This window comes from Rhea americana, unplaced genomic scaffold, assembly GCF_003343005.1.
Source record: "Rhea americana isolate MKP2758 unplaced genomic scaffold, rheAme1 scaffold_664, whole genome shotgun sequence".
In the NCBI taxonomy this organism is placed as follows: Eukaryota; Metazoa; Chordata; class Aves; order Rheiformes; family Rheidae; genus Rhea; species Rhea americana.
In genome coordinates this window covers 18,466-31,948 of record NW_028186828.1, presented here as the reverse complement: position 1 = coordinate 31,948, position 13,483 = coordinate 18,466, and the positions used below count along the sequence as shown (strand labels likewise).

General features: G+C 42.0%; 2 protein-coding genes across 2 annotated transcripts; one reads left to right on the top strand and one right to left on the bottom strand.

The window, feature by feature from the left end:
- Positions 1-160: 160 nt before the first annotated feature.
- Positions 161-11,902, top strand: TTLL9 (tubulin tyrosine ligase like 9). Its single transcript, XM_085320892.1, has 11 exons — positions 161-277; positions 1,343-1,528; positions 3,466-3,534; positions 3,841-3,931; positions 4,750-4,790; positions 4,878-4,965; positions 5,828-5,886; positions 6,716-6,912; positions 8,626-8,739; positions 9,213-9,334; positions 9,909-11,902. Exons 1-11 carry the CDS (start codon positions 233-235, stop codon positions 9,977-9,979), a joined length of 1,083 nt encoding a protein of 360 aa, XP_085177018.1. The 5' UTR covers positions 161-232; the 3' UTR covers positions 9,980-11,902.
- An 11-nt stretch (positions 11,903-11,913) lies between these two features.
- Positions 11,914-13,474, bottom strand: PDRG1 (p53 and DNA damage regulated 1; the record flags this gene model as incomplete). Its single annotated transcript, XM_085320893.1, has 4 exons — positions 11,914-12,382; positions 12,700-12,780; positions 13,152-13,226; positions 13,345-13,474. Coding segments are annotated over 4 exons (369 nt in total), but the record flags the coding sequence as incomplete, so codon positions are not given.
- Positions 13,475-13,483: the final 9 nt, after the last annotated feature.

The window sequence follows — 13,483 nt, the reverse complement described above, 5'->3', positions numbered from 1 at the left end:
GTCCGCGACGTGCTGAGCCGGCGGCCCGGCTGGCTGCCGGCGCAGGGGTAAGCGCCGGGGAGCGCGGGGCTGTTACCTTCGGAGAGGGCGGGGGACGGCCCCAACGCGGCGGCGGCTCTTCCGCCGCGGCGGGCGCCTTCCTCGCGGCGTGCGCTCTGCCCGCAGCGAGGAGGAGTGGGATTTCCACTGGTGCGACGTCGGCTGGCTGCGGGAGCACTTCGACCACACGTACATGGACGAGCACGTCCGCATCTGCCACTTCCGCAACCACTACGAGGTGGGAGCCGCGGCGAGGGGCTGCGTGCGCCCGAGCTGGCAGTAAATTTCCAGGGGAAGCGGTTACGGGAAGGGTGGAAATACCTTGTAATGTTTTTCCCTGCCTCCCGGCAGCTCTGCTGAACCCTCCTCTGAATCTGTCAACATCCCTCTGTCTTGGGAGGGAATTTGCTCAGGAACATGACTTTTCACTCTGCTGTGCTCCAGGTTTGGTACATCTCCGTAAGCCCATAACCCCTGCAAATTTGAAAAATGGTTGCATTAAGGGCTCTGGTTAAAACACAGACACTCCCTTTCACGGGTGAAGTTGAGTTTCCTAACATAGCCCAAGCACCGTCTCCTGCAAGTCCATTAGAACGGAGRCACTCATTTGCCCCAGAGAAGATAACCTGTACTTTAAATACCTTTGAGGGTGGCTGCATTGCAATAGGTGCTCCAAAATGGCTGTATTTGAGGGAGTTTGACTTGTATTTGTGGCCAGATTTAGTTGTCACTGCTAAAACTCTTACTGTTTCAGCCTTACTGCCCTGATGCTTTCTTGGACGTTGCTTCCCCTATAGTAAGGCACCTGAGCAGGATTCCCTGTGCTTTCATGCTTAACGCTGTTGGCAGAAATCAAGACTGACAATGGAAATGTATCATCTCCTGAACCACAGTTGCAGTGGTCCAGGGAATGATACGTTTCCAGCGCAGCCATGGGGGTAACAACTTTCAGGGGAGGTCTGACTGCAAACACTTGCTGTCTGTCCTGGAAATTAATATGCTAACTGAACTGAAAGGTTTCCTAAAAGTGGTAAAGCGTGGCTTGTAAGACCTACTCTGTTCTAGCTTCCCTATGTTCATGCTGAGATGAAAAWGAAGAAATTCTCCACAAAGGAAAMTAAATAAATAAAAACAGTTCTAAATGGTTTCCATATAAACGTGTGGGTTTTTTTTCCTGATGAACATGAGGTGCAGTTGATTCTTAGATGTCACCAGAAACATCTYAAGGGCAAGTGAGAAGAGGGTGGTGCTTCAGAAGATGTGAGCATCTGCTGAGCCTAACCTTACATTTCTTTTTACTCAGCTGACTCGGAAGAACTATCTAGTGAAGAATCTGAAGAGGTTTCGGAAGCAGTTGGAAAGAGAAGCAGGAAAACTTGAGGCAACAAAATGTGACTTTTTTCCAAAGACCTTTGAAATGCCTTTAGAGTACCACTTGTTTGTGGAAGAATTTCGCAAGAATCCTGGCATCACTTGGATTATGAAACCAGTAAGTATGGTGCTGTCCTAGGGAAAGTGAGACGGAGATGAATGGATGCTTTCAGTCTTTAGAAGGAGAGGAAAATATTCAGGAAATCTGCAGGAAGAATTGCACATAGCAAGGTGGCTAGAAGGAGTGATGCTTCTGGCCAGTTTCCTGGTCAATTTATACTACAAAAACGTTTCATTTTGTGTAACAGTTTATTCTAGCAGTTGAAAACCAGCTCAGTTTGTTTGTTCAGCCAAAGYTAACTTAATGGTGAAGATAGAAAATGCTGAATTTTTCTGTGAAGAAATAGAGTGTGCTCCCAGGGACTCTTGCTGTGGGGTTATGTCCAGATTCATGCTCTGAAATTGTTCGGTTCAGCTGCATGTGTGCAAAAAATGTGTGTATGCAGAACAGCTGTTTAACTGGACTTAACTATTAAGTAACATGTTTGGGCAGTCCTTAAAGATGGAGCTATGAAAACACTTGTTGGTTTTAAAGAAATCYCTCTATATTATATGGTAGCTCTTGCAAGTCCTGCCAACCTACTAAGGATTTTCATCCCAAGAATGTGAAGAGATTAYGAGAGACTCCATGAGCAGCCTGAAGTGCAAGTTAGAGTGGATTTTGTTGGCGTTATTTTCTCTGTGCTTTACTGTTAGAGACATCAAGTGTAGCCCCATATTCCAAATCTCRTTTGTCCCTCAAAACTTGAATGTGCTGAATGCAGTAAGTTCCACTTCAGCCAGTATCCTGGGAACCAAGGAAAAATTGTGATTCCTTTAGAAATTACAGGAATACTACATGAAGCTGAGAAATGCCTTGCTGCTGCCAGCTGATTCAAGGTGTTTAACATCACAAGTGTTGTGCTCTAGCAGATAATTAAGAATACATCCATCTGTGAGGCCTGCAAGAGGAAAATMTCTTCACTTTGTGCTGTAGGTCTGSCAAARAGGCTAGGACAGGACAATTTGCCTTACTCTGCAAGTCAGGTCTGTCAGTAAGGGTATGCTTGTGAGAAGTGAATGGGAGGTAATTATGCAGACTAACATGTGAATTATAGCCWGGAGGATAGCAGCTAGTGATTATCCAACCCTACAAATAGGGATGTGTTAACTGGCAATAAAAAAACCTTATATTAAGCTGATTTTGTGCCCACAACCTCAATTAACATTGTAAATAACCAGAACACAGTAAATGAGTAAATGAAAAGACTATGATTACTGAAGTTATGCCAACAACTTAAATAGTTTGTGACTGACCTCAAAACTCACAGGCAAGTAAAAATAAACTCTGTGTAACTCCCTCTGTCGGTCCATGCTCTTGAGCAGCCCCGTGTCATGATGCCTCAGGTTGCCTTCATCCACGTTCTGGCCAGGGAAGGTGCAATGCTGAATCCTAGCACTGAAGGTGGGTGGACTTCTTTAGAAGGTACTCTGTTGGAGTCTTGCCTCTCTGGTGGTTTATCTGAGCCACTCTTCAGCCACTTTAAATGTATAATACAAACTAGGCTGTCTTCAAGATTGTTCTGCTCTTGTTTGTCATTGTTCTCTGGTATCTTTCATGGCTTTCSTGTTTAATTAAGTTCTTTTGTGCATTCACAAACTTAAAATGTAACTTAAATTCTCAACAACGTATGTTGTAATACTGACTTTTCTGCAAGCATGTGACTTCTTCCCCCCCACCCCAGCTCCCCAATACTATTGAACTTCCTCATAAGATGTCTGCATGTTCTGCCCATTYCTTCAGGAATACTCCTAGCACTTGTAAGTCTAAGCTGTTTGCAATCAAGAGCTGTTCGTGGATCCTTAATTCCCCCTTTTCCACCTTAACCTTAAAGAAATAAGCTTGGATGCAAGTATATGATGAATCAGGTCATACAGGTCTTCTATACAGAAATTCTGGGGAATAGCAGGAAAACATAACACTAAAATAAGCAACTTTGCTCTTCTGTGCTGCAGGTTGGCAGGTCACAAGGTAAAGGAATTTTTCTGTTTCGAAAACTCAAAGATATCATTGACTGGAAGAAGGTGAGAACTAATCTCTCTCTCCTTTTGGGGGAATGTCCAACTGGCAGTTTGCTCTTTTGCTGTTTCTTCCTCTCTTGCTGCTAGTGACTTGTTCTGTCTGCCCATGCCTATCTTGTGCAGAATTTCTTCACAGTTCTTCAGGGCAGCATCGAAGTTTCTTACGGTGGCTTTTACTGAACAGTTGGATACTTTTTCTGGAATCTGTCTTCTTATATGGACATTGGGCTTCTGGAAAAACTGGGTGTTGGTCACCTTCTTTTCTTATACATCCCTGAAGAGGGAAATTGTGTGTGGTTTCTTTTACAGGATGGCCTCCGCACAGACGATCAGAAAGATGAAACACAAGTAGAGATTTATGTAGCTCAGCGATATATTGAAAATCCATATTTAATAGGAGGTAAGATGTCCACCAAAGTCTATGCTTTTCTGGTATGTGGAAAGCAACATCCTAATAGATGATGTTACTATTGGAAAATAGGATATCATAGATCTGCTTGGTGAATTGTAAGTGACTTATTTTCTCTTAATTGTTTCTGGGCCTAAATGTGACTGAGAATGATATGCAGTCTCAGTATCTATAGTGTGGTAGCTTAGTGGTTTGCTAAGAGAAAGCTTCCAAGAATGTGAAAGTGGCCTGGTGAAGAATCATTAGAACTAGTTCAAGACATAATTGATTATGACATAACAYGTTATGTCATGACGGTGGTTGRACACTGGAACAGGTGCCCAGATGAATTTCCATCATTGGAGATGCTTAATACCCAATTGGCCATGGTCATGGGCCATCTGCACTAGCTGATTCTGCTTTGAGCAGGGGGAGCTGGACTAGATGATCTCCAGAGGTCCCTTCCAACTTCAACTATTCTGAGATCTTAAAAAACGAACCAACCACTAATCTCTCTTAGATKAATCATCACTTCATTAGTGTGTATGCCCAAGTATTCACCAAAATAATTCAAAGGAATGCTAACTTAAATCTTGCATTATTTTTTCAGAAACATGTCTATAATTCTCAGTTTGGAGTAATGGTCCTACTGGTGTTTTTAAGATTAGATAAATATTCACACAGTTCCTCCTAAAGTAACAAAAAGTGTGAATTATAATCCATTTACTTTTGAATGTGTATTTATAGATAAACTTTTCATATTAGATATTTTTAATATTATTTGGCAATATCAATTCCTCTATTGTATTATATATTTCTGTGTTTCACAGGTCGAAAGTTTGACTTGAGAGTTTAYGTTCTAGTGACATCTGTAAGTGCAAAATGCCATTATGTAGTTGCTATGCCAGAACTAGATTTTCTTGTCTTAATGTTTGGTTACTCTCTTTCTTTCTCTCAGTACATCCCACTGAAGGCCTGGTTATACAGAGATGGATTTGCTCGCTTTTCTAATACACGATTTACTCTGAACAGCATAGATGATCATTGTATCCTACCTATCTGTGTGTGCTATAAAGAGGGGTAAGAAAAGGAATATACCATTTTTATGTTTGATATTGGATATATCTTGTCACTTCTGATTCCTCCAAACACCTATAGGATTCTCCTGTCCTGTTCCTACTGCTGTCGTTTGGTCTCTCTCCTATCTTTTCTGTAGAAAGACCAGTCAGCAGATCACTAGAAATGTCAGTGTGAAATATCAGCAAGGGCCAATGGTGAAATGTCAGTTTTGGTTTTGTTGTTAGTGGTGGAATTCTTGCAGCCTTTCTTCTTRCTTAGTTTCATAGAAGTTAATAACAAAATGATTCATTGGGTAGAAMTGTTTGATTTCCTATGTGTCACACTTGCTACTGTATTGAGTTTGATTTTATTTGATTAACATATCCTCCTAAAAGATACTGCACCTTAATTTAACAGCTTAAGAGTCAGGAAAAACGTGTCACTTTTCTCAGTGATAGTTCAGCAGAGTTCATAGTCTGAATGGTCAAGAACCATTCCAGAGTGGTACAACAAATGTTCTTGGATGTAGGCACACTGAGGCTTGGAGGCATACTTTTGTGAAGGGCTTCATGCCGGTCATGAGGGACAGTGTAAGCTCAGGGCRGTCGTATATTCTTTTTTTCTAGATGCTTATTTTTCATTACTTCTGACTTCTGTTCTTTTTTCTGTGATTTTTTTTTATGAGATATCATCACATAGTCTTAAACATAAGATTGGGTGGCTGAAGCCTGTGATTAGAGAGGATAATTAATTGGCATTGGGGCAGATAAGAATGATTTAAAGTAAGAATTCAATATTTAGTTGTTCATTGTCTGTTTGTCTTTGATCCTTATCTCCACTTCTTGCCAGATGTTCATCTCACAAATGTTGCTGTGCAAAAGACTGCACCTGATTATGATCCAGAGAAGGTGAGTGGATATGCGCCGTCTGTAGGCTATTCCCTTGATGCCTGCCATTTGGACTCTTTTGGCAGATGCAAGCAAGCTGACCTCATCATGCCAGCTGCCATGCTGTGGATGTGTGCTGCAGCCACTCAAATGTGCTGTCTTGTCCCCAGAGACCCATAAATGTGATCTCATTGATAGAAGCTTTAGGGGAGAGAGAGTGGGCAAGCACTCTGCTTTGACGGTTGCTTTACAGCTGTCAGCTCATCTATAAGGCTGATCTTTTTGACTTCAAACATCATAACTTTCTGGTTAGTGCTCATCTGAGATTTAGATACCTTATTGCTTAGCTCTGCACTTCTAAGACCACAGTAGTACAACAAGCCTAATATTTCCACATGCAGCTGGCACTGTTAAGCTTCCTGTCTCAAGAGGCAACAGTTGAAAGAGAGGAAAAAAAAACCTTAGATGTCAGATTCTTAGTGATACTGAAACAAAAGTCAACATTTGATAGTAATAAAGGACTATGTTGAACTTTCCATTTTATAGGCTGCTCCCTTCTATAAATCTCCTGTCTATATGGAAAGGAGTGTCTCTGCAATAYGCTGATAGTAGATGAGATGATTGCTGGTAGGGAATTTCCGATGGGAACCTTAACAATATTTTTTCTAGTGCCACACATTAATCAAGCTCAAAGAGCTTAACTGCACTGTGGGATTAGTGGTCCCTACCCTTTGATATCTAGCTTTTTACTAAGAATTTTTGCTTGGCTGTAGAGTGGTGATTTTTAGCAGACCGAATGCATCGTCATCTATTCAGAACAGTTTTCTATAATTGCATTTGGATGTCTCAGGGCTGCAAGTGGATGATTCAGCAGCTCAGACAGTACCTGACTGCCAAGCATGGAGCAGAATTGGTGGAAGTTCTCTTTGCGGATATGGACAACATTTTCATCAAGAGCCTTCAGAGTGTTCAGAAAGTGATTATCAGTGACAAACACTGCTTTGAGCTCTATGGATATGACATCTTGATCGATCAGGATCTGAAACCGTAAGGGTGTTAATAAACATATACAAGCGTTTACAATATCAGGCTGGCTACTTTCCCTGGGACATAGAAATGCTTTGGGTGCTTCTGTATTGCATGGATTGGTGCTTGTAAGCTGGCTTAGAGTCAGCCATCCAGGAACTATAAGTGAAATGTAAAGATACTTGAACTGTTTTATATGAAGGAAGCTAAAATCTAGAAGCAATGTAGCTGGGTTTGCTCCGAGTATCAGGGCTTTTTAGCTGAGTGCAGCAACATGTAAATTTGTCCGTACTTCTAGTGCTGTGTTGTGTAAACCTGCTATTTTGGGCATTTTTTTCCCCAGTATCAACATATCACAAGTAGAACAGCAAATACCAGAAATGTGAGGGTTACCATGATCTCTTCTGCTGTTTATGAGTCTAGACACAGTATATTACAGCAGTGTCCCATGAGCATTGATAAATGTCCAGCCACTGCTATTAGGCTGCTAGCACTAGAATATGACTCCTTTTATCTGTGATATGCTGGCCAAAAGGCAGATCAAAACTGAAGTATGTTCTTCTGTTAATAGTGGAGAGAAAAAGAGCTCCACAGGAGTGGAGGATTAAAAAACAAACAAACAAACAACAACAAAAAAAAACAGGAAAACTTTTAGTTTTTTTTTTAGCCAGGGAGAAAAGCTGTATTTAAAAATGAAAAATATGTATCAATTAAGTTCAGCTGAAAGTCTCAATTTTTCATCCACTACATTTGCAACCCAAGTATTGCAACAGCAGGAATCTGAAAGTGCAACTGACTTGTAATTATCCAAGTTGAAAAAATAGAAACAGCAACTAATACTTAAGAAGTGACAAGCAAATACGATTTTTATTCTTCCAGCCTTAATCGTGTAAAGTGCTATTAGTACTATGGTTAAGGAAATTTCCTTAAGATATGTTTTATGTTGACAGTGTTCTTTTATGAAGTGTCTTCTCCCAACTTTTATTCTTCTTTTCTTTAAAAATATGGAGTAACTGGTATACCTGTTAAAGCTGCATGTCTTGTCAGCATCAGTCCAATATYTCATGCAGTGCCCCTGGAGACAGCTTTATTTCAAGTGAGCAAATAAATGCAGCTCAGCTGTGGTCTTGGATGGCCCTAATTCATACAGTCTTGTTTGTTCATAGCCTCAAACCAAATTACCACTTAGACAGTCAGCACATAAAGAAGCGGAGTAACTTTAGTTGTTTAGGAAACAAATCTAACTGTAGTGATTTGGAATGAAAGTCAACGATGTCATTGTAATTCTCAGATATTGYTGTTGCAGTTTGCTGCTTTTACTGGGTTTTTATAGGAGAATTATTTGACTATYTTTGCATTGTCTTAGGAAACTGTTCCCAGGATACATCTGTGTTTCTCCATGAGAAAAGGGTTAATGTTTATTCTGTGAATTATCCMCAGCATTTACTGTTACATCTAGACTTTGTTCTTAACTTGTATACCTTTCTGCGTGCAAGGGGGATTTTTTCTTTATTACTACTGAGAACAGGAATAGAAACTTCGCAATAAGCTCAGAATGTTCTTTGGCTCAGCATACAGGGATGAGATTTGAGGTTAGATTTCCTATTGCTTTACACTCTTATTCCTGCCTGCTAGCAATCTAATGTTGTTTTTGTTTATGGACTTTTCTATTAGATGAACCATTGGCAAACATGCCAATTTCTCCATAATTTACGGCTCATTTTTTCTCCTTAGCTGGCTTCTTGAGGTAAATGCTTCACCTTCCCTTGCTGCCAGTAGCCAGGAAGACTATGAACTCAAATGTCATCTTCTCAAAGATACACTTCATATTGTGGACATGGAAGGCAGGTGGGAAAGATCTTTATCTTCTAATGGTTTTTATTAAAATGCATGAAATAGATGGTCTGGTTCTGTCTTTTCTACGCAGMTGATCATAATACTCTAAGCTTTATAACCCTTACGTAATGATTTTCTAAAACCAGCAAAGTAAGCAAGCATACTTGCATTTCAGAGTGGGAAAACAAAGCAACACAGGGCTGTAAGGGGAATGGAGTTGGTGTTGGAGCTGGGACTTGCACAAGAACTCTTTCAGAGTCCATTCTGTATCATGCCTCCCACACTTACCTTGCTGTTTGAGCTCTGTGTTCCAAGAAGTGTGCCTTGCGTGACTTTGTGATTGACTTTGCAACTGTGCTTATATATAAAGATATCCACTGCTTTCAGCTGTTCAGCTTTGTCTCTGATTGACTGGAAGTTTATTCGTGTGCAGACAGATGATTGCCATTACTCAGGTAATTCAGTATATGCATTTGATGTTGTAGGCTGACAGGGAAGGAGAAGCGTGTTGGAGGCTTTGACCTGATATGGAACGATGGACCTGTCAGCAGAGAAGGAAGCCTGGATACACCACTGAGTGAGAACTTCATGGCAAATACCCATTTAGGTACTTACTCACCTAGAGCTGGCAGAGTGCCCTACTCAGGTTCKTAGGCTATCTGTATGTCAACCAGAAGAGAGCACACACTTCTCACTTGAGAACAAAAGAAYAGAGTATGTGTGCTCTTACGTGATTAAGAGTCCGAAAGGAGCAAATGCTTTCCAAAAGTGGATGCAAGTAATCAGACTGCAGGAGCACTGTCGGAAACAAGTGTATRAATGTAGTGGCAACAGTTTTGTTTATAGGCCTGTACTTTAAGCCACTGCAGACTTCTTCACATGACAGCTTTGCTTCAAAAACTGCTCCACAGTCATTGTGGTAACTGTTTATTAGGGACTTTTTTGACATAGTGTATTTTACTGAAGTGAAGTAGTTCTGGGATTCTTAAATCATACTTCAGTGAAGCTAAGCATGTATCATAGATTTCTTTTACTCAGTGTGCCTATAGTCATCTCTGGCTGTAATTCCAAATGAACAAAGTAGAATACAGCTTTATCTGTAAGTGGGCAATTACCTTATTCCTTTACAGGAAAGAAGAGTACAGTCACATAAAACTCTCCAGTTAATGCTTTCGTTGCAGGCTGCTACAATGACAGGAAGAAACAACTGAAGCAGCTTTTCAGGAGTCTTTGTGCCCAGCAAAAATTGTAATGCTGAYCCAAAGCTTGGATATGAGAAATCATTGTGGAAGAATCTCAGGTCTCTTACTCATATTGTAGTGCAGCAGTTCCCACTTCTTTCTGGCACTTGCTGCCTCAGCACAAGATTGTTGGTCTTGGTTTGCAAGTTTAACTGTTACAGCTCCCAAGCTGGGGAAGCCTTAACAAATTAATCCTATATATTATCTAAACCAACAACAGGAGTGAGCTGAGTTTTAACAAYGGTACAGTTAAGTATTTTAGTTATGGGGGGTTGTGGCTGGAGCTAACCCTACAGGAAAAGATTACTTGGTGCTGTTCTACACTGCAGGCTGCAGCTGTGGTTTGGTGTGTTGGTTTGGACTAGCAGGAAAGGAATTCCACTTTGTGTGCTAAGTGCAGCTGTGGATGTGCCCTGCAGACAGGAGTAGGACTGAGAGGTTCTTTGGATCAAATATGTTAACTCATCATTTTAGAACCAAGTGGCTGGAAGAACTTGAATAAAATACTTCATAATGGGTGACACTAGTGATGCTAGCTTCTTAGCCATGAGTGTCCCCCAAAGGACAGCTTACTTTTGTACTCTGTAAGGAAATGAAGAAGCTGAACACGTTCTGCCAAGCAAAACGAAGCTTTTAAGGCAGGCAGGCATCTGATCCTCCTGCTGCTCCTACTATGGAAACATGTCAGCTCATAAAACCTGTTGCTGTGATACTGTAAAAATAATCTTGCCATCACGTTAGAGACACTGACTGTACTACACAGGTTATGTAAGAATGCAGTTATATACACGGATTGACCAACATACTACTGCTCCTATTTAGAAAAGATGTAACTTTCTGAGAAGCTACAGGCAAAACAGTTCAGTTCACAAGTTGAACTTCTTTTTAAACTGTGTATCTGAAACTTAAGCCTGTAGTGAACATCTTTGCTTTCTGCAAAGCTACAGAATTTTAAAACTTAAGTAAGCCTACCTGGTTTTTATACTTWAAAAAAACAGTTTTAAGGAGCCTGAAACAGGATTTTTCTGTCTAAACTCTGCTTAAATTTCATGTACATGTGAAACTGGTCATGGCAATACAGAGTTGTCCAGAAGATTCACATTTAACATAAAACTGGAAGGCTGGATTTGGGAGTTGGGAAAACAGAGGCCTTCTGTTTAAAGTTCTGCACAGCTGTTTAGAAGCTGCAAAAGGGAACTGAGCAAGCAAGAGGTCAGATGCAACTTTGCTTTAAGCATGTAAAGTTTGACAGAACAGGTGAACTAGCTAGAGAGTGAATGCAACAAGTACAACTCCCATGTTTAAACTTCTATAAAGCAAATTTTTAATAGAATTTAAGAAGTTCAAATAAGAAAGAGCTCGTCAAGACCCAGAAACTTTCCCATACGTAGAAGTAGTCAAACTCACCTTAGTCCATTACTACTTATGTTTAATTTTTCTTAGTCTTATTATAGTTTAACTTGTGTTGGGGTAGCAAATTCAGAGTGGCTAGGGTAGTACAGAAGATAAATTTTAAAACCTTTGAGGAAACAACTATTGGTTAAATCAACTGCCCTTTTACTACAAGATAAGCCAAGGATATGTCTGTTTTTAAACATTTTATCCCTTCGTCTAGTCTTGAAAGCCTTGTTTTCTCTCTTCTCTTGCCTTCCAACTTGACAGTAGTAAATGTTTTCCCATTGAGACTAAAAGGCTACTGCCTTCTTGTATCCCTCCCTACACATATTTAAAAAGATTCCTTGAGTGTTTTTGATGTATAGTTTTACTTTGTTCTAATACCACAGGCTTACACAATCTTCCTTTATGCTTTGGACATACTGCGGATTCACAGTTCCTTCCCTCCTACTCCTGTTCCTGACACTAGAATGAACTAGCTCTGAAGCTAAATTACAGAAGATATTACATGTTAAAAAAAAAAACACACACAACCAAAACATGCACGCTGTTTGGAATGCCGTTTCTCAGACTTTAATAATCCCACTTCCACCCTAACAATGGCAGTCTGTCAAATGTCTTGAATGAGCCTGTGTTATAACATTTTCCTCTGCATGGTGCCAGCATCCAATCCTTATCCAGCAAGGAGAAGGAACAGTTTATACTCCAAAGAAATTGCAGCATTCTATTTGAGGAGCCAAATGCTTCCCAATGCCTATCAGGTAAATACCACTTGAGAAAGTTTCCAGGAATACAGATGTTTTCCTAAAGAAAAAAAAAACAGAAACCTTGGAGGCTGGTCACTGATACAGCAATGTGAGTTTCACAAGTGACAGCCTAAATACGCTTTGGTAAGCAACACTATTTGCACATGGTCATGGTGATGCCACCGCCACCTCAGCCTTCCAGTACGCGATTGATTAGTTTCATTTCCTCAGCAGTCATGGGGTTCAGGTGAAATCCTTTCAGCTCAGCTTTACCTGAGAGAAAGCAAGCAGAAAATCAGGGTTGTGCTACAAAAAACATTAAGTAGCCCATGTTAAACACTGCAAGGATTTTATGGAAGACAGTGATAGCCCTGGGAGTTGATATGGAGTCATCCAGAGTAACTTGRAAGCCTGTTCAGTGTGTTAGTGGATGACAGCTTTGCAACAAGAGCTGCACAGTCCCACAGCGCTGCTTGATCAGGGACAGGGTTGGAAGGCGAGTGGAAAAGCAGCTTTAGGAATACACCGAGCTGCGGAGCCGCTCTGCCATGTAACATCTGCTGAGAGGGTTCAAAAACGAGAATATCTACCTTGAGCTTCAAAGAGGCGGTTGACCTTCGTGCGCAGCTCTTTCCGAAGCTTGTTTATCTCCTCATCCAAATGCTCCTGATCTGAGAAAAGGGAGAGCGTGGTAAGAAGCGTTGTGTGCGTTAACACCCAACTACCCCGACTCCTGGCCACTGCTGGGAGACATTCAGGGTTGAAGCCTAAGTGTAGRGTGGCAGGAGAGGACTCCTGTGAGCTGTGTTCTCTTTACAACCTTGAGCACATGGACTCACTGCATGTTCTCTGCTGCCTACAGAAAAAGTTCACTTTCAACCAAAAAGTGCTTCCCTCCGATACTGTGTCCAGGACGGCACAACGTGAGGAATGGCAGGAATCTCTGTTTTTATCCACAGTCAGAAGTTCCTGCGTGGTTCAGAACCCGCGGTGGGACAGAGCCTTGAACGTACACGAAGGGCGCTCCAGAAGCCCGTCTCACCTTTCTGCATCATCTCCTCGGTCTTCGATTTCGGCAGCTCGATGAACATGTTTCCGAAGCAGACCATGGCCTTACCTGCGGGAGGAGGGAACGAGGCCTCTGCGGACAGCGACACGGCCTCCCCGACACGGGCCAGCCCCGCGCGGGGCGCGGCTCGGGCCGGGCCGGGCCGGGCCGGCGCCCCGGGCCTCACCGTCGGGGTCGGGGTCCCTGTGCAGAGCCCGCAGCGCCTCGCGGTTCCGGTTCCGCTTCGCGTCCAGGTCCACGATCTGCAGCGGGGACGGCAGGGCTGCAGCGGGGCCGGGGCCGGGGCCCGCGCCGGGGGAGCGGGG